This window comes from Cyclopterus lumpus, chromosome 7 (genome assembly GCF_009769545.1).
Source record: "Cyclopterus lumpus isolate fCycLum1 chromosome 7, fCycLum1.pri, whole genome shotgun sequence".
Lineage (NCBI taxonomy): Eukaryota > Metazoa > Chordata > Actinopteri > Perciformes > Cyclopteridae > Cyclopterus > Cyclopterus lumpus.
In genome coordinates, this window is record NC_046972.1 from 2420945 (window position 1) to 2446440 (window position 25496).

The 25496-nt window shown below is 44.2% G+C and overlaps 1 protein-coding gene across 1 annotated transcript; it reads right to left on the reverse strand.

Moving 5' to 3' along the window:
* Window positions 1–15027: 15027 nt before the first annotated feature.
* Window positions 15028–23025, reverse strand: si:ch211-251b21.1 (uncharacterized protein LOC571720 homolog). The gene is made up of 9 exons (XM_034537502.1): window positions 22962–23025; window positions 21155–21186; window positions 20214–20393; window positions 19346–19569; window positions 18332–18429; window positions 17447–17664; window positions 17135–17354; window positions 15807–16057; window positions 15028–15126 (listed from the first exon to the last, which is right to left on the reverse strand). Exons 1-9 carry the CDS (start codon window positions 23023–23025, stop codon window positions 15028–15030), a joined length of 1386 nt encoding a protein of 461 aa, XP_034393393.1.
* Between the last annotated feature and the right edge of the window lie 2471 nt (window positions 23026–25496).

Below are 25496 nucleotides of genomic sequence, written 5' to 3' on the forward strand. Positions count from 1 at the left end.
GACTGTCAGTCTGCCCGGTGAGCCCCCCCCCCCCCCCCCCCCCCCACACTTAAAGCACTTGATGCTACCGGTGATAGCGTACAGCATTTAGCGTGTTAGACGGACTATTGAGGAACATTAGAACCTGTCTCCTGAAGGACTGGACATGTTTAAGTTTATCACTCTTACAGCCCAGTCCCAGAGTTCTGAAGCTACTCGCTAGCTTCCCGAAGCACTGCAGCTCGCGCTGCAACACCTGGTCGGGGATGAACGGGGGAACCCCGGACACGGTGACCCGGGTGGTGGGCACCGCCAGCGGGGACACCTGCAGGTAGACGCCGTTCAGCGTGACGCCGCTCGCTATCAACGCGGACACAAAGCGCTCCTCTTTTAGGAACACCAACACACCTCGGTTCATCCTGGAGGCGGAGGACAGGTTACCGTGACCCACACGGTCCCCCACAGCCAGGAGAACCTCCTCCACCGGGACACCCGGGTCGGGCTGAATCCGAACCCCATGTCTCAAGGACGGCGTCTCAGAGGACGCTATCCCGGAAGGAGACACGGTTTATCCCCACAACAACAAAAAAAAACAATAAACACACAAAATACACAACAAACAGACAAAACACAATAACTCAATCACACAGTAAACTATGTAAGAAATGAATTGAACAGTTTGAGAAAAATCACCAAATATTTAGTCTCAGCACGCTCTCACCACCACCAGCTTCCTCCAGAGAGAGAGAGTGAGAGAGAGAGAGAGAGAGAGAGAGAGAGGGTAAAATAGTCACAAAATTCAATACTTTTCATATCCAAAGAATCATAAGAAATAGGTAGCCGTTTTGGAACCCTTTTAGATTGGGGGCCCCAGATCCAGGTTGCCTTGCCTCGTAACGTCCACCGTAACACGAGGATGATCAAAGGTCACTGTGACCTCACAACAAACATTTGGCAATAACTCAAGAATGTGCTAATTATGACAGTTTCACATAAATGTTTAATAGGCGGAAATGATGAACAGACGACATATTGGACAGACTTGGATTTAAACTGCAACATGATTGGTTGCTGGATAATTCAATTTATATATAGAGCGATACTAGCAAAGTAGTTATGGTAGTTATGGTTACTTCTGAATGTACACCGGTACGATAAAGAATGTGGTGATGTGGAGATATTTTTGAAGCCAGAGTGTTGACACTGACAAAATATGATAAAAATCACGTCACAGGGATTACGTCAATTTCTTATATACTGGCTTTCGGAAAAGATGAATGGCGTTAACAAACAAGTAAACAAGTCAATGTAGACAGGAACAGCGGTCTCCTGAGTACAAGTCCTGCTTTGGTTTGACCCAGTAAGACACTGTGTGATCACGATAGTTATATTATTTACATCAGTGTGATAGTGATCATTTAAATATTGGCAACTGGTAATAAAGTAACAGTATATTGTATTTAACAACAAGCAATTCTTCTCAGCTGTATAGTATTTACAAGTTCAAATTGGTTAAGTCAACTTCATATACAAGATATAATTTAAGTATATGATTTAAAAGCATATGGTATTGGACTCCTGCTAGACATTCAGCATTAAAATATTAACCATGGTCTATTTGGCTTTTATTATCATTGTATGGGAAATTAAATAGTTGAAAGAACACCACATTGAGATTCCTATTTGTTTAACCTGCTTGGCTTCTCTCCCTTGACTTCATGTCGGAGTCTCTATTGATGCAGAAATAAAATCTCTTTTCAAAAGCAATTTAAGATTTCACTGTAAGTTGTTCCCTTAAGGAATTATTCTAGTGATCTTGCGAAATAATAGATGAACCAAGGGGGTATGGTAAATAAATACTTGACACAAGGAATAACAGAACAATTAACACAGGGACAAAGTGTAGAAACTATATCAATATTTTTAATAACCATATCAGCTGAACAGCTATTTAAAGGTTTTATTTTCCAGTGGGTGATTGAACCGCCTGCGTGTGAGTCAGTGAGACTGTGACTAAAGGGGCACCACTATCTCCCCTCAGCGTCCAGGTAGCTGAAGGTGGCAGCTCCTCCGCCCCCGAGCGCCGGGCCGTCTGATCCGCTTCCAGACTCCCACTCGCCCTCCAGGAGCAACGAGTCAGCCTCCGCCACCGAGCTCCATTTAGCGGCAGTGGGGGAGAGCTGACAGTCCCCCGGAGCTTTCAAAGGCTTTCTCCATCAAAGGCTGAATGACAACCTGAAAGCCACTGAGTGAAGGCAGAGAAAGCGAGCATGTGTAGTGCAGATAGTGGGAGAGGAGTGATGCATGTATGGGTGGAGGAGTGGGAGATGAGTGCGGAGGACAAGAGACTGTGGGCGATGGAGACAGAGACAATGACGGTATGAGAGCAAAAGTTTGGCTCATGCCGGTTTTTGAGGCACGCAAGCTGAAAATGTAACTTTTAAATAACACATTTTAAGGCTGAAATCTTAGCTCAAATTTGCAAATGGTGCTGTTTTTGCCAGCTTGTTTTGTGTTGTCAGGCAGTGAGAATGTTGTTAACAAAAGCTATGACTAAATGTGTTCGTCAACGACTTTTATTCCCACGACTGAGTGATTAAACACTGTGACTTTACCCAAACCTCTCTTCATTTTCATTTGATAAAAAACACAATGAAACTCAACGGCACTCAGAGCAACTTATTAAATTAAGTTAAAGCAAGAACAGGGCTTGGAAGACAGAAACCAGGTGACATTTTGTGTTGTACGAGACCAACGGCAAAACTCAATATAAACTATGAAAAAATCACTTCGAAATCAATTCAGTTTAATCTCTGAATCACAATGAAATAAATGATATTTTAAAAGACAGAGAGTGGCTTTGTTAAATCTAACAATGTGTTCATAGAGGTTTTTCCTCCAACAGCAGGATTCAGTTGAAGACTGGCCAGCTGTGAGGAGGTGAGGCCGGATTAGATAACCAAAGTCTACCCCATGAATACCTTCAAAGAAAGACTGGAAATAAGTGAGCGCCGATGAGCCCATTTGTGCAATTATCATATCTTCAACCTCCTAAACTCTTCTGACAACACCATCAGACAAGTTTCTTTCAAACAAACTGACACCTCAAGTCAAAGCCGAACTCAGAGAGACCGCCGAAGTGTAAAATTGTTTTTGGCAATGTATCATTCCCACCCTATTTACATATCTGGCACATGTACAGCCACCTATTCTGTCTCGATTCTGTTTGAAATCCCTCTCGCCGAAGAGACAAGAGAGAGACACAGACAATACCATTTTAGCCTGAGTACATCCTGCTCTGAGAGATGTGTTCAGAACAGAATGGGGCCAAAAAAAAGGATTCAAGTCAGGAAGCTATACAGCAGCCATGTCTGAACAGCTAAAAGAAGATGGCACTGCAGACATGCTAAGTGGTTTCGTAAAGGGATAGTGTCGCTGTCATTTAGTCACCAACAAACACGACTAGAGCGTAGGACCGCGGGTTGGCAGGCAGTCAAACCAGGTTCCATTCTCTCCTGACACACACATTTGTTCACCACCTCTCGTGGATTTAGAAGCATTGAATTAGTTTGAGTGTGGGCTTGAAAGAATACACCAATCCAGGGATTTTTTGCGAATCCATTATGAACATACTGAAGGGATTTTGTCAGGTATCCAGTTTGGATGGTTGCGTCATTTTGGTACGCCATCACCCACGAGGGCGTCTGGATGGCGCTTTCTTTGATGTCCTTGGCTATCTCCAGCAGGCTGGCAGACCATGTTGGAGAGACATCAGGCAGTCGGATGCCAGCTGATATCTGTAGGACTCTGCAGCGTTCACCTGGAAAAATCAATTCAACGCACACATACAAATATTTCTCAGAGCATCATTCTGGTTTGTTTTATTTTTGTAGTTTTTTTTATCAGTTCTATCCGTTGGGATTGTTGAGAACCTGATGGCTTTCTACAAGGTTGGATGGGCAGCCAGGCGATTACACAGTTAGTTAAGCATCTAGATGTTTTGAAGTAAAAAATAGCAAACCCAAACATATGTTACAAATCTCTTAATTTCAGAGGAAAACTGAAATAATTGGGAACAGCCCATTGTTCCAAAACCCCAATAGTCCGACCAAAAGCCCATTTGTCCAACAGTCTTTTATCCCCAAAACAAACATCATAGTTCCAGAGGTCCATTGGAGGTACAGATTCTCCCTCCAGCATACAGAAGCATTTGGAGAATCTTTATGCAGAATAATGGCATCGGACATTTCGGATTTATATTTCCCCGACTGGCGAAGTCATGACCTACCACCTCTTAGAACTAGTTACCTTTGTTGGTTGGGTTAGGCATATCAGGGTCAGCCAACCAGAGGTAGAGTAGGGCGGACCATGCCTTCACCATGATAGGAAAATAAATATTGTGACAGATCATTTTGCTTAATAATAATGTTCCTCTGTTTGTTATACAGAAAGTTTGTATTTTCAGAGAAATGGGCCTTTGGAACAATGGGTGTTTGTTTTTTCGGAGTTAACTGTCGGACAAGGGGGCTTTTCTTTCCACACAGAAGGACCGCCCGGGATCGGGGATCGAACCCGAGCCCCTCCTGCTGTGATGTGACAGTGATAGCCACTGCACCACCGTGTGATGAAGATCTCTCGCTATTTTAGTCTTCAGGAGACAGTGAAGTCACATGCTTCATGTACGTCATAATGTATCCGCTGTTTGCATCACTCTACTTTTCAGTTTGCTTTTACACCAACGTTTCCACTTCAGCTAAGCAGATACACTTTTCTTTTGAGAAATGTCAAGGTTTTTCCTCATTTTCGACATTTAATGCCCAAATTGAAGATGTACATTAAAACAATTGCATGGGTTTAACAGAAAGGATCCTGGATGAACCAAAACCTAAGTGATTTCAAGTCACTTAAAGGATCATACCACAGTTGATTCACTTAAAACTATGAATGAAATGTTAATGTTTTCCCAGTTTGCTTATTGTTCACTGTGAAGTCCTTTAGGCTGTTTTGAAGGGTTTGCAAAGGTGATTTTCTTTCTCTTCAGATATTGTGAGAGCTATTGCAAATGGACATTTTTATTCAGCAACTCAGATTATTTCAGTGAACCAAATAATCACGAGCTTATGTTCAGAAGTTGCTTGTTTTTTCTCTTGTTTCCATTTCCGCTCGTCACTTCTCCGATGGGCTTCTCTTTTGTGTGTCACCTGTTGTCTTCTTCTCTTCCTCCGTCTACAGTGTGCTCCAGCACAAAATGGGGAGCCCTGGATGACCTCCAAGATGTCACCTCCCTCCGCCATTTTTAATGCGCCACCTGTCATATACAAAAAAGATTTCAATGTCTAATCAAGACTATTCACTTTCTCCCCATGCCTCACACTGGAAAACCACCGTTTCAAAGCCCCCTTTTATATACCAACTGTGAATTTTCATACAACTCCGCTCACTCATTAACAGCCCTTGAGTGCAAGCTGGAAACTCGGCGGATCGTGTCAAAGTGTTTCGAGCAGAGAAGACAGCTCTTTCTTGCTCCCCCTCGCTGGTTTGTAGTCTGGGTGCCCTCAAGGTTAGCTGATTAGCATACAACACTAGACGTGGGGTATTCAGAGGGATCCCGGAGGCTGCTCGGGTCCCAGCTCATGCATACGCTGTACTGTGTGTTTTCTGTAAGTGCTATTAGCATGCATGCCAGTTATCCGCCTGACAGAATGGGTCATGATGTGTCATGTCATGTCATGTTGTGTATGAAGTTATCACATCATGATACATTGTGTGGGTGTCAATGAGAATCACAGTCTGCCGAGTGTCACTCTGTGTGATCTTGAAAAATGTGCATTTCTGGCAAAATGTTTGTCCAACGGGGAGATTTCCAAGTGGCAAAATAATAACAATAAGTGGCAAGAGTGTCAGCTTTGCATTTGCACAGGAACTAAATATAATATTCATTAATAAAATGTCACGTGTGTAATGACCTGAAATAATTGCTGTCTGAATACAATGTCTTACCTCCATCTTTCACCGCCAGGTTTCTACAGAAGCCCAGAAGGGTCAAACCAAACACTGGCTCGAAAGAGAGCCTTTCTCGTTTGTATTTTACGTGAAGGCCACCGTAGTTCTTTTCACCCACTTGGAAAGGGAGAAGTGAGCATTGTGGTATTGATTTGCAATCTGCAATCTCACCGCTAGCTGCCGCCAAGTCCTACGCACTGCTCCTTTAAGTGACATCATTAACCAACTCCCCTTGAATTACAGTCGTACCTTATACTGTTAAGGATGGATACATCTGGAAAAAGGAGCAAAAGCAGAAGATGTTACTGATGATTTTCAAAACAACACATAATGAGTCTATTCTATTTGGTGTCTGTAAAGTGTTGGGCGCTACTATGACAACAAATTTCCCCTTGGGGATTAATAAAGTATATATCTATCTATCTATTATTTTTGACACAGAACTTTATTCTGACCCCAGAGCCCACGAGCTGGTAAATCTGTCCAAACAACCCCTGTCTTTGTTTAGGTTGATGCAAAGTGTAAAAGTAGATTGAAAGCAACACTATTCTCAAGATCATGCTTCACCACGAGATGTTGGCTACGTTGCAGCTGCAGCCATGAGAAGGTCCTCCCTGCAGTGTCTGTGGCCCTTTCTCCATACCAAGTACGGATTTGTGTACTTTGGAGTCCAGACTCCAACGGACGGTCTTTCTGCAATTGGAACAAACTTTTTTAGTCAAACTGATTTAACGTTACTTGGGAACAAATAATAAACTCTGAGACCAAAGATTGTTCCTTAGATTAGATAAAAATGTCTTGCCGAGATCAGGCTGTTCTCGACGGGGTACCATGGTGCTGGTGAGGCTTACCGGTCCCGCTAGCAGGACCTCACAGCTCTCAAATTGTCAGAGCAAATTTTAGGAAGGCTGAATCTTGAGAAAGCGACCACAGATCTGATGTTTAATAACTCCATTCCGACAGTTGTGACTCAACAACAGTGTTTAGAAAAATGTAAACTTTCAGATGTGGACCTTTGAATTGGAACAGTACTTGGTCTGAGACTTATGACGTAAGTCACATATTCATAAAGAATGACAACTGTGGTTAATCAGATAAACAGCTGTATTACACAGCAGCAGACCAACACTGGCACATATCCAGGATGTAATGAAAGGCCACGACCAGTCTGGCCACACTTCATCTCAGTGAAGGATGACAGAGAGCAGCGTAACAAGTCCAGAGTTGACCTGCAGCAACTGTGTCATGAGTGAGGAGAACAGGTGTAGTAGACATTAGGAATCACGATGAGCAGTGATGATGGAGCCGGGGGGGGGGGGGCTGTAAAACAAAGGGGGCAGACCAAATGAAGGGGAGATCAATAACCAGGGCAGGGGTGGGAGCTGGAGCATGGGGGGGGGGGCTGACAGCAGTCGTTAACCGTGAAGTGCCAACAGATGCCACAGCTGCCGGAAGCCTAATCTGTGCAATTTACACCCCTGTCAGGTCTGTGCAGGCTCCAACGAATCAGGCGGTGCCGAGACTCACCTGACACCTCCTCTGCGCACATGTGGCCCAACGAGCACAGACACACACACTCGTTCACCAGGACGAATTAACATACCGCTGTCAAGCACACGCTCAGTCAGTCAAACTCTGCATCGCCCAGATGGGCCCCCAGCACATGTATATGCATACCCACAGCGAACACAGCCCCCGATAGCGCCGCTATCCTCAGCGGGGAATAATCTCAGCTCATGTTTCCCTAAACTGAGCTCCACTCATCCATACGTTCATCATATGTGTGGATGGGGCCTTTCCCAGCATGCATCAGGCAGGAGAGCACCGGTTTGGCAGGGCTTACACCGATATCGTGAGGCAATCTTGACTGATATCTTGTGACGTTTCAGGAATATTATCTTTTTAAATAGTTCATTATTGCTTCATAAAAAGTTGCTTGAACAATGTGTTTTTGTATGAAATATATTGTAAATAGAAATTTCCCCTAAAAATGAACTGCTGAATTCTCATTTTATTTATGAGAAACTTTTCTCTGTTTGAGCTATAGGGCTGTATAGTTACCAAGCTTATATTAGAAATTCCCTTGGAAATATACAGTATAAGCAATATTCCATTTTTTTTATCACAAGTCTCCGGTCTTGCCTGGAGACTTGTCATTGGGTTATGGACTGCTGTTTGGAAGGCTCAGCATCTTGCCCGTTGCAATCTTGGACGTCTCCATCTTGTTTTGTGGAACCCGAAGTGACACCAGAGGCTGGAACCAAGTGCCAACATGTTATAATTAACTTTCTTGAACTGAAAACACACTGTGAAAGAGTTTGAGTTGTGGGATGACACACAAAGGTCGCATAGCTAGAAGGAAACGAGCCCTCCAGACACGTCACAGTGAGGATTTGAGCCTTTGCATTATTTGTACAAATATGACAACAGGTCTTTGTTTGTGCACTCTGCTGTGTTTATGTTATAGTTACATATTATGCACTTGGCGTGTCCATACAGCGGGCCAGTGAGTCAACGTGTATGCTCATGAGGTGGAGTCATGAGGCCTCTGAGTAATAGTTGCTCCAAAAATGTAACTTTATGAACTCACATTTTGTGCAGAATTGGTGAATATTTGTGCACACTTGCATCTTATCGTCCTTGTATGCAATAGCACTGTGTCTAACGTGTGCTTTGCTTTCCGTCCGAGCCCACCTGCATTATACACATCTGTCCAGTTGGACTGAGATTGCATATGATTTCACATAATTGTTTAAATCCTCATCAAACCATTAATTTAATCTGCATTCATGCTTCCTTTCTCGTTTACTTAGGTTTTTTCTTTACATTCTCACCTGTGTCGAGCGGATCATAATAAATAGAAGTAAAGTATATAGTATGGTGTTGTCTAACCCTTTTCCATCACCACCAGTTCCTCCAACCTGCCAAACAGATATCACATCAGCGTACATCCCAGAGCCCCTGCCCCGTCCTCCTCCTGTTTGACTCCCTGCCCCAGTGTCCTCACCTGTCGGCATTAGATTCAATAGAAACGTATCGCTGTCCCTGGATGTTCATGTCAATGTAGAGCAGGCCCGCCAAATGCAACCAGGCACTGATATCTGTCTCCAGCCGCTCACACCTGCTGCTGCTGCTGCTGCTGCTGCTGCTGCTGCTGCTCCTCCTCCTCCTCCTCCTCCTCCTCACACTTTCATCCGTCCCTAAGGCCCATCAATAATGCAACATGGAGCCCCTTCAGCCGTGTATGCATACAAGCAGCACAAAGTCCATGAAGGCACACCAACAGGCCCAAGCACACGCTTTTGAAAATACACACACACACACACACACACACACACGCAAGGTTCAATTCCCCTGTGTGATTTATAGACGGCCGCTGTGAGGGGCTCCTCCAGTGGAGGCCATTATCATGCAGGGAGGCACATCTGCAGACATCAATAAGTGAGGCAGAGGGTCTAGGGGGGTAGCCCTGGTGTCAGGAGGATCGCCCTCAGGCTGTCGGAGCCTTTCACGGGGGGCTCCGGCAACAAGCAGCGCCTCCTCGCCGTTTGTCAGTCAGTCGGTGGGAGTTGAAGAGGGGCCTCTCTAGGGCACGAGGACACAAGGGAGGCCAAAGAGCACCTGGAGACATGTGCTCGGAGGCTACGTGTTCTGGAGAAGAGCTGCCGGGGACTGTTCTGATGTTTCCTGCTTTGAGATTCACACCATTCCAAAAGCTGAAAAGCATACATTTCTTGGATCTTCAAGTTTGATAAATATGCAAAAGAGAGTCAAGAAAGGTTTGTAATGGTAAGAGTACGAGCGTGAGAGCAAACTGCAAACACATGATTTGACAGAACTCATGGTCCACTTACCGGCTTTGAATATATCATGCGGTCATCATCATCAGGATGTCAAGACATCCAGGAAAAAGGGTTCCAACTCCATGACGAATGAGGAAACTCCATTGGCTGATGAAGACCATGTGATACAGTAGTCAAAAAGTAAGCTTTTAACAAGTCAGTGGCCCTTGGGTTAAGACTGTCTCTAGGCGGTAAACTAACAGCACCATAAATTACATTTATACAACCACAAGGAGTTAAAGTTCGAGGACATTGGCAAGCTTCAACCGTGGTAGCCCCCACCCCAAAGCATACTTTATAATCTGTTTAATGATTACTGTAGATGATGTGCGTTATGAGTTGGAGGAGTCCAAAGCACCGACTAGATGAGAAGTAGACGGTTTGTTAAATGATGCTTTGAAGCCTCGAGTTCAGCAATAAACTCATACCAGCTAAACTTTCTGCAACCGATGAACAGAAGTTACCATATTTGGAATGTGGCAACGACCTGTCAATCACAAAGAGCCCGCCCTAAAGCATACCCTGCTTTATGGTCTGTTTGACTTTAAATGGACCATCATTTACTAAATGAACATAATGTTTTGTTGAAGAAGACTTGAAACTAGAGATTGAGACCATAAACTCATATTTACATGTTTACTGAGGGAATAAATCAAGAGTGGGGTCAGTTTCACATCGACCTCTGGTGGCCTCCCCCAGGCCTGAATGGGGTGGGAGGGTTTGCCTTAGAGTTTGGTAACTTTCTGATTATTCATGCACCGATTGGCCACCATGTGGAGGTGAGACGGGGGACTGGATTTTGATGCCTCGTGTTATTCTTCACATTACTTGTGTACAGATGAGTGAAACACCAGGAATGCTTTTCCATCCCACTTCTATGAATCATTGCATCTCCCTCTTATGAGGGAGACTGTCCTCTTCCAATATCAAAACATGTCGTCACAGACTGAGTGATTAATGGAAACACAATACATATTAAATATGTTAACAGTCAAAGAGAGTGCACAATAAAGCCCAGAGGCTTATTTCCATCGTGGAATCTCATCCTACTGTAACGCCGGAATGATACAATGAGAGCTGCACTTCAGTAAAACTGCTTATGCATGCACATCACCTGTACTGTGTGTGTGTGCGTGTGTGTGTGTGTAAGTTCACATCTTTGACTGCTCCCGTGTAAAAAAAAAAAACGGTGAGTGCAGTGGAAAGAAGAAGAAAGAGAATGAGCCAGCGAGAAAATGAACGAAGCGAGAGAGTAAAAAGAAAGAGGCTGTCAAAGTCAAACAAATTCAGGAGGATCAATGCACAGACTTCGCTTGGCATATCCAAGCCAGCACCAGACTCAAAGCTCTTCAAGCCCACAGTTCAAAGTGGTGACACGTCCATTAGAATTTATAATTCTGATGGCATCGACAGGCCTACGGCTTCAGCACAAGCAGAGGAAACTAGGCCAATAGAGAGAGAGAGAGAGAGAGAGAGAGAGAGAGAGAGATTACTGTATACTGTTCTTTTTTATCCCTTTATTATTGGAAAGTCTTCACACCGTTTCATTTTCAGACGAGTCAAAAAGAAAAGAAAAGTTCAAGCACATCCTGGAAGAGATACTTCACTTTTGTGATTTCATGTCATGTGTGAAGTGGTTCACATCTGTACTCAGTCAGCATGCGCTATACTTTGACCAGAAGCTTTTCAAGCTTGATAGTTATTTGCTGATTTTTCAAACGTGTTATATTCATCCGTTTGTATTCCTAAAGGTCTTGAAATAATTGAATATGAAATGGTATTACTTATCATATAGCAGGAATCCCTCTTTCCCAGCTCTCCTACAGGATTACAAGGAAACAACAAGCCGGCAATATTGGTGCCAAAACTTCATATGAGCTAAAAACTGACAAATGCTAGTCCTGTTGTTATGACAAGTGTGTCATAGTGTGGACTACTTATTTAAACATAAAGTTCAGTTGACTGAACAACATTTACTGACCTACTATAACCTAAAATATCTAAACGCATTCTAAACGCATTCATAGCACACCAACTGATAAAGATGAAAGCACCTATATGTCAGGGCCATCGTTACACGATCCACTTAATTACGACATTGTCGTATTTGTAGTTCATCGACCACTTGCTGTGACAAAAATTCCTTTGACTTAACGGTAAAGTTCTTTATGGGAGACGTCCATTGAAACTGGCTAGCCGAGCACGCGGAACAAGGCTGAAGGATATCTCCCAAACATGTCAATGTTAGGTCATTGTGTCAATGTTATAAAGTTAAATTCTGGCCTGCAGCTGAACGGACCAAGGACTCCTCTTTGTTACCTTTATGACATCAGATCAATTCATTTCATCCACACAATGAGATCCAATGAGAGTGAACATGTTTGCTGGTGGGGAGATGCATTGGTGGGGGTGGGGGGGTGGGGGGTGTGGGGTGGCAGGAAATCTGTGGGATTTACAGCTTAATCTTCTAAGGCACTTCCCTGTCGGCCGAGCTTCAGACTGTGGCTGAGAGGAGTTCGTGCTAGCTTAGCGCAGCTGTCAGGAGCCGCCTGCCACCAAATCAATACCGGTCTCCCCCCCCCCCTCTTCCTCTCTGAGGCCTCCTCAGCCTCAGCCCTTCAGCTCCTCCTGCCAGCACTAAATCAATGACTCCCGGAGCTGATGAGCAGGTTCAAGTGCGGGTCATTTCACACTGAACACTTTCACCCGACAACATACTGTAACGGCACACTGCGGGAGCAGGGATGTTGTGGAGGTCGGAGGGCAGTTTCCTGCTCGCTGTCAGAGCTCACCTTTAATTTGATTGACTGCAACATCATTGGTGCCAGCTACTGAATTATATCATCTACAGCTATAACTAATATGCACCAGCTCTTTTTGTACTCAAGTGATGCATCTTGTTGTTCAGCAAACCCTTAACGAAGAGGGCCGTGCTACCACACTTCTTTGCACTCCAGCAAATGATCTCTGGATTTATAAAGTTTCACACCAATAGAAATCCAGTAGCACCTCCATGTGGACAGACGGGTACATGGCAAGCTGTGTAATAAAAGGTGAGAATCAGAGTCAGGGAAACCCTGTTCATCAGGAGCTCTTATATCATCTACTGTGTTCCAGCTGGGAACCTGTCAGGTGTGAGATTTACTCCAAAGCCTTGCTCATATACGCACATCGTATTCCTGCAGAGGAAGAAAGTGTCCCGACAGGGTTCAACAGGAAGTCACACTTAAGATAGGAACTAACGATTTATCAGTGTCTGAAACCGGTAATGGTACACTAGCTGACAAACAATACAGTCTCTCACTTACACACACGACCAGTCTGACCCAGTCTGACCCAGTTTGATCCAGTCTGATCCAGTCTGACCCAGTCTGATCCAGTCTGATCCAGTCTAACCCAGTGACCCAGTCTGATCCAGTCTAACCCAGTGACCCAGTCTGACCCAGTCTGATCCAGTCTGACCCAGTCTGACCCAGTGACCCAGTCTGACCCAGTTTGATCCAGTCTGATCCAGTCTGATCCAGTCTAACCCAGTGACCCAGTCTGACCCAGTCTGACCCAGTGACCCAGTCTGACCCAGTTTGATCCAGTCTGACCCAGTGACCCAGTCTGACCCAGTCTGACCCAGTCTGATCCAGTCTAACCCAGTGACCCAGTCTGACCTAGGGCCATCCTCTCTGGGGTTGACACTGACCCCTTTAGAGTTGTGGCCGTGTCGGGGATGGCTAGTCTGTTTACGTTCAATACATGTAGTGTCTTTTCAAAATAAAACTTCCGACACCACCGAAAGTTAGGCAACAAAACATTTTAGTTGGGTTTAAGAAGAGAGCGCGGTTGACTTGACTAACTACTCACGTGACTACCGAGTTACAAAATGTCAACATTTACTTTCACGCTGCTCCAAAAAATGAAGGGAAAGCTTCAACCTTCATTGTGTAATTAGTTGAGATCAAAGGACGTACGGACAGTCAACGGAAAGCAAAATCATAACACCATTGAGGGCTGGATTCAAAATCACAAGTGAAACATCTAAATCATGACTGATCCAACGTATTCCGCCCCAGACCATCACTGACCCACCGCCAAAGCACTCACGCTGCATGATGGTGCAGGTAGAACGTTCGCCACGGCGTGTGTCACTCATTGTGAACCAGCTCCGAAGAGGAGAACGGAGCACCAACGGCGGACCTACCGAATCTGATGTTCTCTGGTAAATGCAAATCTGCTGCAAGGTCCCACGAGAAGACCGTCGGGCCCTCATGGAGTCTGACAGTGTGGTCAGAGACATGCACACGAGTAGCCAGCTGGAGGTCAGTTCTCCTCCTGCTCTTCGGTACACAAAGGTTCTGCTGCTGGGTCGTTGCCCTTCTACGGCCGCATTCAGCTCCTCTTGTGTCCTGGTAATTCTTTTGCAAACCTTTCTTGCGACGTCTCGTATGAATGTAATGTAAAAACACAACCATTCCCCTTTTGGGGGTTGCCTCTCTCGTCCATCGGTTGTTGCTTTTATTTGCACCAAAGCAAGTGAAATTGATTAACAATCGCTTCCTGTGTACAATATGCGTTTTACGCAACAGCTTCCAGTAGAAGACACCTCCATCACATGAATACAGATATGTTTGGCAACATTAACAGACACATGTCTCGAGGTCTTTCTCTGTGGGGCTTTCACAGTCCTTTCACAGAGCCATTATTTAAACAAAAACACATTAAAAAGGGCAGCTTGAAACATGTCATCTAAGGGGTTTTTCTGGTTTGCTGTGTTGCATATATCGTTGTCTCTAATGTTACATCTCTTGATAATGTATCGCTCTGCTAAGATGTACTCAAACTTCCAACATTACCAGTATAGTAAAGTTTATTGTATACTTTGAAACAAGAGAGGATTCGGGACATTGTGTTATTTATTTAGAACATACAAGCAAATAGAAACTGTTATAAAACCATAATAGTTCAAAAAGAAGTAAGTAAGGGAATGTGATGTGGATATCCTATAACATACAACGACACCAAGTCTTTTGGTTTGTTCTAATACACGCTAGCTGCTAGTTGTGTCCCATGTGGTCAACAAAACACTCTGACTGGACCACACAACACATGGCTGTCACTATGGAAACAAAGAAAGTGAGTGTTTTGATGGAACAGGGCCGAGGCTTCTCATCTCTGACACCATCTATCAAGAGCTAACATGTAACATCTTCCTTCAGGCTTTGCTTTTGTCTGAGTCGTCTTGCTCTGCACTCTCCCCCTTGCTGCCAAATCGCCGGCTTAGCTCTGATGTCATCACCGAGCAGCACGATTTCTGTGAAAGGAAAGAGGAAAAAGCAAAGAACACTAAATTAGCCATGCTTGCAGATCGATGAGACTTTATTTGGATATAGTGGCGCTTTCAGCTAAATACGGACGTTGGCATGCTAACATGTCACAATGACAATGCTAACATGCTCACGTTTAGCAGGCATTATGTTTACTATATCCTCTATTGTAGTTTACTGTGTGAGCATGCTAACACATGCTAATGACATATGCTAACACATGCTAATGACATATGCTCACGTTTTGCAGGCATTATGTTTACTATATCCTCCATCGTAGTTTACTGTGTGAGCATGCTAACACATGCTAATGACATATGCTAACACATGCTAATGACATATGCTCATGTTTAGCAGGCATTATGTTTACTATATCCTCCATCGTAGTTTACTGTGTGAGCATGCTAACACGTAGCTAAACAAAAAGTGCAGCAGGGGAATGCTATTAGTTTTGCAGGTATCTGGTCATAAACCAAAGTATTGTACGAATAAAACATTTGAATTCATGGTGGAGCTATAGGAAAAGTCAGGGGACCACCAACATCCAAATACACCAGAATCTATCCAATAGGTGCTATAGGGATATTTCAGTAAAAGCCAGATAGTCAGACAGCTGGTGGTGCCAGAGGGGGTCACCAAAGCCCCACTGTGTAAAACTCTTCCCCACCTTGCCCTCCTTAGCTTGGTTGCGGGCCCTGGAAACGAGCTCCAGCAGGGCCAGCAGGAGCCCGACGCCAAGTCCCAGTCCCAGGAGGAGGAAGAGGTCCCGTAGATCGTGAGGCCGCAGGGCCTCGGAGGTGTGGGCCCCGTCGACGGCTACGCAGCTGCTGGCCCACCACTTCTGCCGCAGATACGTGAGCTCACCGGACTCACTGAGCTTGAGGATGGCCATGGTCAGGTTTTTGACCAGCGGGGAGCCTGGTGGATCAAAGAGAGGCTGATGAACGTCTCACTGCAAAATACGAAACTATAACCATAATAAAACTACTTTAGGACAGGGGAGCAGGGACCACTTAAAAGGGAGAACGGTTTAAGGACCCCATCTTTATGGTAACAACGATTAAGCATACTCTTACTACCATTTGTACTCGGGCCATTGGAACCATTTTGTATTCTAAAACTTTGCTCCTGAAATACTTCAGACCTGTTTCATAGTGATGAACAGAAGCACATTTCAATTTGAATTATGTAGCATTTATCAACATTTAACTGAGTTTTACTTTCAAGTAGTTGATCCTACAAGCTTTCAGAAAACGACCAGTACAAGACTAGCGTAGCCTGAATGAATCCAGGCGGTTAAAATGATCAGTTTATAGCTGACTTTCAGGAAGTGCTTCAACTTCTAGATAATGAACATGTAGCGGTGTGTCACAACCATGTAATGTGAGTTTCTATTGGGCCAAAGCTAATGTGGGTGGGAGTGTTTGACACAATATGCTTGTTTTATTAGTGCAAATGGCCGTCATCTGTAGATATCCTCTTTTTAATGATACTAAAAGCAAATACTTACTAGCAAGTGCCATGGACCCCTGGAGGTCCCTGGACCCCGCATTGAGAATCATTGTTTAAGGAGCAAAGGAAAGCTAGACAGCGTCTGGAGGTTTCAACGTTTTGCATGAAAACCCAATGATTCATATTTTCAGGTGATTAAACACAAAACACTAAGTAATAATTATTATATCTATAGTTTATCTCAGGGCACATTTAGAAACACTCCAACCAGTCACAATTGCCAATTCTCCTTAATTGATGTCTTTGTACTGTGGGAGGAAGCCGGAGAAGGGCCGGACCCAAGAAGCAGAAGGACCAAAAAACTGGGGTCGAACCCAGGCCTTCTTGCTCTGAGGTGACAGTGCTGGCCACTACACCACCGCGCAGCCCCTCATTTTGATTCATAAATCCCCAAAAGTCACAGGTAAATACAGGCATAATCAATATGAAATGTTGCGCTGTCTTAAAGAAAGAAGAGAGGTTGGAATTCCATTCCTCACTCACCCAGAGGCGCCGCGATGCTGTAGGCTCTCATAGCGATGGCCTCCTCTGAGCGGCTCAGTTTACAGTGCCGGGCCACCGCCAAGTCCAAAGACACGGCCTCACCGATGAAGGCAAAGTTCCCCCCCTGGGCGAGGCGGACGCCCTCCTCCATGCTGGACACGTAGCTCTTCTTGCGTTCCATGTGCTCGTAGATGCGGCGGTACACGGGGTTGTTGGAATTCTGGGGAACAAAACATTGCAAAAAAGAAAATCATATCAAACTCAGCCGTGACAGAATCTGCTGTAATGACTATAAACTCATGAGGAATGTGCCTTGAAGAAAGACTTGGTGGATCCAGCCTCGACAGTGCCGTAGTCCATCACGTCCTGGTTCGCGAGGTCCTCAAAAGTCTTGATGGAGACGTGTTTGCTGTTGGACTGCAACATGGAGCTGAAGTTGCCAAAGTAGCAGGCCAGAAGCAGTACAGCAAACAGCCACCAGATGGCGCTGATTAGACGTCCAGACGGGGCTTTAGGGTGAGGACCAGCACCTGAGGGGACGGAGTCCAGCAGTCAAGTGGCAGGACTGCTGTTAACCCGCTCCTTTAAATGCTTAATACTTATTACGTAAATTCATGCTCAGTTTAAAATAATGCAACTATGGTTCACTGATAATAATGACGATGCTGCCGATGAGTTTTGGATGTAATTATCATAGAGTATTACATGTCAGGATTCCTCTGACTCACAATTCACATTGCAAAACCCTTTATACAAAATACTAATCTCCTCATTTTGAGTCCCGTTGACGATGTAAAAGCATTGTTCACTAAAACATCACCATGTTGATTTATTGATTTATTGTAGAATGATGCATGATGAAATAAATAGTTTCCTTTAAGACTAAACAAAGCAAAAATAAATAAATACAGTTGTTTGAAACGTAGAGTAACAATTCAGCTGTATTGAATAACCTGTGAGAATCTAAATAATGCATTCTAGAGGATAATGTTACACTACACTGTTATACTGTGAATCTAAAATATAAGCTGTTCATCAACATATTTTGGCTTATGAGAGTTTTTTGCACATCGAAGTTGTTAAATGTTTACGGCCTTAATAAGGTTAGTAGTGCAGGGAGCGTAAAGAGAGAGACAGCCAGCAGTGTGTGTGTGTGTGTGTGTGTGTGCGTGTGTGTGTGGTTGACTTTAGCGGTACCTTGCAGGGTGAGAGCCCCTGTGATGTACCAGAAGCTGTGCAGCAATGTGAAGCTGTGCTCTTCTCTGTCGGGCTCAGCCCATTCAGTGGGGCTGATCCTGCAGGAGGAAACAACAACAGGCCTCAGAAGCAGCAGGACGCATCATGTCTGATGTATAACTCTGTGGAGTTACTGGCAGGATGTAGGCTGTGTGTCAGGAGGTAGAGGGGCCGTGTGTTAATGTTTATTGCAAAACAGCAGAAATTAGATTATATTAGATATGTACTTTATTAATCCCCAGGGGGAAATTTCGTTGAAGCAGCAGCAAACTTGTTTAAAATATATACAATACAATAAAATATCAGGAAAGGCCTTATAGGAATGCAATCTGTTACTCTGTCAACAAAAATGGGGACACTTCCATGTGTTATTTGAAGTTATCTGGTATAATTGTTTTGACTGTTGTAATATACACCACAAACTGATACACTAAGATGTAAAAGGACCCCCACTCCCACTTGTTTTTCTCTTCTCGTTGACCCGCTTTACGCCAGTGTGTCAAATCTCATATGTCAGCTAGTTCAGGGGTGCTGAGTGAGTTACCAGCAATAAGGTCTGTGGATTATCTTGAGTAGCCAGGTCACGACTTCTGGAAAGAGACATGGCTGTTGAGGTTTCAAATGTATTTATTTGGTGCTTCAAGCGCCACAAGCCGAGTATGATATAGTTCCATGATACAAGAGAAAAGGCAGACATCTCTCCAGGCCGATATCACGAGGTAGCTCACACCAAAACAGACTGATAAGCAGCACGACAGGTGTGTGCGTGTGTGTGTGTGTTTGATTTTGGGGTGCACTGTCCCTTTAAACTGACATTCACCAGGTGGCCCACACATTCTTGGGGTTGCTGTGTTCGTGTGTCATTCGTCTGTAAACTGTTCTTCACATGACGAGGACGTGTCCCGGTGCACTGCCCCGTTTCTACCTGTAGAAACACAATGCATGGAACAACAGTGTTTTGAGGCGTGCTCTTACCTGCCCACCAGGAAAATGCAGAGACCCGTCAGCAGGAAAGCGACGAGGATGCCGACCCACATGTCGGTGGAGAAGGGCGACAGCAGACTGAAGCTGCTCTCTTCGGAGGCCGAGTCTCTGCGCAGGAGGAAGCTGATTCCCGTTTGCATGAAGGGGGTGCTCATGTCCACATGCGCCTCTCTGACCGCGGTGAGGGTCAGCGGAGCCACCGCCAGGTCGGCCTCCTGGTGTACGGACAGAAAGTCAACGTCCACTTGTTCAAGAGGTCCAGATCATACTCACTGTATGTTTGTCATGGGACTAAAGCTCTAAGAAACTAAGTATCTGATGAAACTGTATTAAGTCTGGAACACATTATTGCGAGAAAACCCATTCCAAATAAAACCCTCTATACTATATAGTTAAAACATTTAAAATAAAGTGTAATATATAATAAACACAATAAATACCCAGATAATACATTATCAAACTTATTGTGAAATGCTATATTATTCTTTCAAAAATTTAAAATAACATTATTTTGTTAAATAAATAAATTGGATAAATTGCACCCCATATATTAACGTGAATATCTATTTCTTGAAGTTTTATTTATTTATATAATATTTTATTATAAAAAAAAAATACACTTTTGGTCTCCATTCATATGTTTTCATATCACCTTGTGCACCTTTGTCTTATCAAAACATAACATTTCTCAGAATGGGATCCCACATGATGCCATAAGCAGACCACAAGATCATTTGAACTAATAGATCTATATAGAAATAAATATCCTGACAAGTCTTCTAAATGTTAGAAGGTGTAAGTACAGACTCGTCTCTCTCCATACGGGTCCCATTCTAAGGAGAGCCAGGTCCAGTCTTACCCCTCTGATGACTTCGCCTATCATGCCGCTCCAGGTGCCGCTGGCGTCCATGGCTCCGTAGCGGTTGTCCTTCACCAGGCTCAGTTTGTACTTGAAGCCCAGCTCCTTGGAGAGCTCCGAGATCAGATCGATGCAGTAGCCCTCCAGCTCAGAGCCGCGGCTCACGGTGTACGGCTCTTGCTGAGGAGAACAGAACAAAACGGAGGGTGATCGTCGGCGAAGGCGATGCCATGCTTTGACGATGAAGAGGATCGGTTTGTTCTTTTAAGAGGAAATCAATTGTGAGGTACAAATGTGTTGAGGATTTATTTTATTTTTTTGTGCAACTGAGGTGTAGCAGTATTTAAAGGATAATTCAGTTGTTTAGGTACTGTGAAAAATGTCCTTCCTATTATGTCATTTTAGTCTTTGGAATCATTCTTTAATCGTCCATCTCAATCGTAGGTCCTGCTTGTCTAGCAACGAGTCAATTTCTAGGTTTCAGGACCTGGAATTACAAGACGTGTAAACAATAACGACGTACACAACATGGTTGACGCTCGATTACTGTACTGCTCGACATTGTGCCATTTCAGATCAAATATTTTTGTAAATATCAGAGAGCAGTCCCCAGAATGTATTCAAAATGATCACATGGTCCTGTTTTAATAGTCCCAAATGAGTCTAATTTGCATGTGCAGTAAAACATATTTCTACTCATTCCCAATGCAAATCACTTAATTTCCGGAATTTTGCATGTTTAATTGTTCTGGTTTCAAGAGCCAGACAATTGTCTCACTGCTCGTGTTTCTCGACCCTTTGGATGTTCAGACACTTTTCTATGGTCTTAGCGATTCACTTTATTATCACTCGTAGAAATGATGTCCAAACTACACAAAGAAGAGTTTAATGTGGCACAAGGCCACCGCCACCTTGTTATTCTGGTGTCAAAGAGAGAGTACCTTTATGGTGGTAATGGTTAACTCCTTGGCATCTAGAACGGGGGAAAAGAAAACAAGGGCCACAATAAATTTCTTGAATCCTGTAATGAGGCAAGTCAAATGTAATGGAGCATGAATGTCAGCACAAAGATGGGAGGATTTGGTCTAAGCCAGTTGGGTTTCATCATGTCTCCAAGCTAACGTGCAGAACGGCCTGTGAAAGCCTGATGAAGCCCAGTGTTGCTTTGAGTCCCTTCATGTGTTGCTCTCCCAGCCAGAGCAGTAAATCCAAACAGCCTCCGGAGGACAATGAGCGTCTTGTTGTTGGTTGCTTTCTTTAAGACCCAAAGAGAAGTACTGAGGGGCCTGATTCAAGGTACTACGAGGAATGGTGGCTGAGCTTCTGACGGATCAGTCTACCCCCGCAACTCCCCTCTAATCCAAACAGGAGCTGAACCCCCCTCCCTCCCTGACATCACCCATGACACCCAGAGTTGTTTTCTTTCTGCTGTAACTGTGACAAATGCTATTCACAGCGTGTCCAGCGGGCCCTAACATGCCCGGGCTTGGTCACAGAAAGGGGGGGGGGGGGGGGGAAGCGGAGGTGCCAGGGGTGCAAGTTCCTCATAATTGCACACGATAACAAAAGCAAGCCTGGTTGGGTCGTATAAAGCCCAATGACACCCCATCAGCCTCCTCTAGAGAAGACGGCAGGAGCTACGATGTGCGGAGATGCCTGTCAGTTCATCAGTCCTCCAACCCCCGACCCAGCTCATTGATTTATCACAGTGCTTTCTGAACCGCAGCAAGGCGGTAGCCCCTCCACTGGTGAGAAACGGGGACTCCACAGTGAGGATGCTTTGATAGGACTCACAGCAGTCCAACAGGGCAGAGAGCCAAATGTGAGGAACCATTTGGGACCCGGACTCACAGGTCAGCCAGAGCCCGCTGGGCTTTGACTCTGGAGACGGTTCACTGGGAGAGTAGAAACCATCCTACACAGCAGCTTTCAGAATGTGAGCTGACGAACTGGATGAAATGTTTCACCGAAACAGAAATTGGTCAGAGTATACATTTGAATTAAATTCTGAAACATAAATGTACAGGCTTTACATGCCAGCAAAACATGAGCTGGACCCAAAAGAAGCCTGAATAAGCAGTGTTTTCCCAAACTAATTTGAATGCTTGGAAAAATATGCAAAAAGGATTTCTTCTGTTCAGCAATACACCAAACTCCCATTAAGACAATGTTGATATTGAATAATTATGTTAAAGGTTCTATAAGGTCATGGATAATATACATAACTAAGGGTTAATACAAATGTTCAGAAAATTCTTCCCGTCTACAATATCTGCTCGTGGTAACCATGTGATGGTGAGCGTGGGGGCAAACATGTGGTTATGGTTAATAAACTATTGTTAAGGTCAGGCCACTGGAATATTTGGTCAACGTTATTTTTGAACATGAAAAAAGTTCAGTTCTTTGAAAGGACACAAACTCGGGGTTCCCTCATAAATAAATAATGTGCGACAGGCCCCATCTGCCACTCCGCCCTCCATCTCAACTTTGCCACTTCGAGGACACGACTGCAAAGACCCATGGGTAACTGTCCAATGAGAACGGACTCCAGGAGACACTGGCCTGAAGTAACAAGCCCCACCCCCTGATCTAACAACTCCATTGTGGACAGAAGTAGAATGTTTGCACTTACGAAAAAATGGAAACCAATACATGCTGCAATTTTCTGTCCATATATTTTTATATAAAAATGTGATGCAATGATCCAAATGAACCATGTTCCACCACGCTGGTGTGTGTCAGTCTTACCTGCAGGGACCCTCCATGCTGTCAGAGCTGCCACACAGAAGACCAACGCCACGAAGCCCGTCATGTTTCCACGACTCTGAAAACGTCATCCATCAAACATGATTATCTCATTTCAGATGTCTTCTAACCAGGAGCACCTAACATGCACAATAACCTCAGGGATGACGTGCTTTGATTGTGTATCTATAGATAGAGAGAATAAAATGCTAGCACAGATTGTCTCACAATGCGATCAAAACAATAAGTTCCTTACCTCAGTAACGTCAGCTGCAATTTGAAATAAAGACCTTTGTGTGAGGGACGGCTCCAGGAAAATGTGTACGAAATACACAACGAGTGTTGCAGGAGAGCAAGGGGGAGGGGTTGTGTGAAGAAGACCGTTGTGGGGGTTTATATGGGGGAGCCCGAGGAGGGAGGAGATAGAACCGCAAAGGGAGAGCACACTTGAGGTTGCTGGCCAGAGGTTTATGCAGACTAAATGTACAGAAAGAAGATATGAGATGACTGGAGGAGGACGTGTTCTCCACCTACATGTTGTTCTTGACTCTTTCATTCTAACGGATCCAAAGAAGTAAAATAAACAGAGTAGTTTGAGTCATTATTCTAGATGTTGTGTCAGGTTTTATTCTCCTCTTAGGGTGAAGAGTAATTACGGTTGAGGATGAGGTCCCTGGGACCTCCAGTCCATCCATCTCCTGGAGTCCGCTCACATTAAGTTTTGGAGCACATTCCCTCCCCCTCCTGACTAACCCTGAGGGACTACTCAATCTTTCCTGTAATACAGTAACGGTGAGAACATCTGATGATGTAACAGAGAATAAAACTCAAAATTAGCATATGGATTCTTGAGTTACGGCCAAAACCTTGTTTCACAATGATCTTTGACCTCCACATTCTAATCAAAGAGAGAAAACATAAAGCCATGGCTGTCATTGGTCATTACTAAACGTGAGGAACAGGCAGAAACCTCCGGTTTTGCTGAGTGAAGCCGATGCGAAGAGTCTTAAAACACTCTCAGCACGGGGCGACTCCTCCGGTTGTATAGAAGTCTGGTTGTATAGAAGTCTATATAAAATGACTCTACTTCTCTCTTGATTTATTCTTTCAGTAAATATTGTAAACATGAGTTTATTTTCTCAATCTCTAGTTTCAAGTCTTCTTCAATACAGCATGAAGTTCATTTAGTAACAGACCATAAAGCAGGGTATGCTTTAGGGCGGGGCTACAAGGTGATTGACGTCTACTTCTTATCTATTCTGTGCTTTGGACTCCTCCAACCCCTCAAAATCATAACACACATCATCTACAGTAATCATGCCCTGTGTCTTTGTCTTTGAAAAAAATGTCTTTAGCATGAGCTCACAAACTAAATTGGTTTAATTCAAAAACAAGTGACTTCATCTTGAAAGGAGGGGCTGCATTCACTCCGAAACAAAACACCTTCTCTCCGGCCTGAAGAGGTTTTCAGTTGAGAGGCCGAGCCGTGCCAAATTGTCTAGATAAATGTGGCTTTAAGAGGGACTCTTTGGTTTTCTCAGAATCCTAATGAAGCTGTCTTTTGTGTTTGTGTACTGGCTGGAGCGGAGTCTGCGGCGCTCAAATGGGCGTGTCCCATTCAGTCTCACAGAGCTGAGGAAGAGGCCTTACAGTGTCCGACAATCAGCTTTTAAAAAAATCTTTTTTTAATTTTTAATCGCAGACTAGAAACCTTTCCGAGGCCGAGCAGTGTCCTGAGAGGGTAACCAGGGCTTTAAGAGTGAAAACACAGACTGATATTTATGGGGAATCTACAAGTATGACTGGGTTGTATTCCACATACCACATTCTAGGGTTTCAAAGTTTATGTAAAGAGGATCTTGGGTGGCACTGAAAAGATTTGTTCTCTACTACCAACCGGTTGAGCTCGACGTCTCTTTGTTCTGGAACATTCTCCCTTCCTGCAGGGGGGCTGTTACGTTTCTTTTGTGCCAGAGAGGTGGTGACGGGTAAACACAGAACCAAGCCGAGTCCAAATTAGAGCAGCAAGCGGACTCGGCCCAGTTCAAGGTCAAAGGCTTCTATCCGTCAGCTCGCATGAGGCTCACGATCTCGCTAACGACTCGCTTTCATCTCTGAACTGAGACAGCTGTTGGTGGACTCAGTGTAGATTAAACTAAATGAGAGGGGAAGCCGTCAGTAATATTCATTTGAGATTTATTCAGGTCATAATTACACATTGTCCCTAACATTTCGCACAAACAACTGGCACAGCAGTGCAAACAATACAGATAAACGTGCTTCGATACAGATCAATCTCATCTTGTATTAGTACCGCGGACCAAATTAACAATATTAACAAATCTTCATATAAAAAAGGTCTTTGTAAAATGAAATAAAAGCACAGCCTCAGGATAAACATTACAGTGCATTAAAGACATGCAGCCAACTAAAAAGGGCTAAACGTGGTATGAATAGACTACCACTGCTTTGAAGTACATGATCTCCGTGACATGCCAAGAACTGGGTAGGTTAGCAACATATTGGCAGTTCGGTCCA

Excerpts from the sequence above, each read along its gene's own strand:
- si:ch211-251b21.1 (XM_034537502.1), bottom strand. The coding sequence starts at position 23,025 with ATGACGGGCTTCGTGGCGTTGGTCTTCTGTGTGGCAGCTCTGACAGCA. Across the intron at positions 21,187-22,961 it reads AGCATGGAGGGTCCCTGCAG|ATGCCAAGGAGTTAACCATT; the intron begins GTAAGACTGACA and ends CCCCCGTTCTAG. Across the intron at positions 17,355-17,446 it reads CCACCAAGTCTTTCTTCAAG|AATTCCAACAACCCCGTGTA; the intron begins GCACATTCCTCA and ends TTTGTTCCCCAG.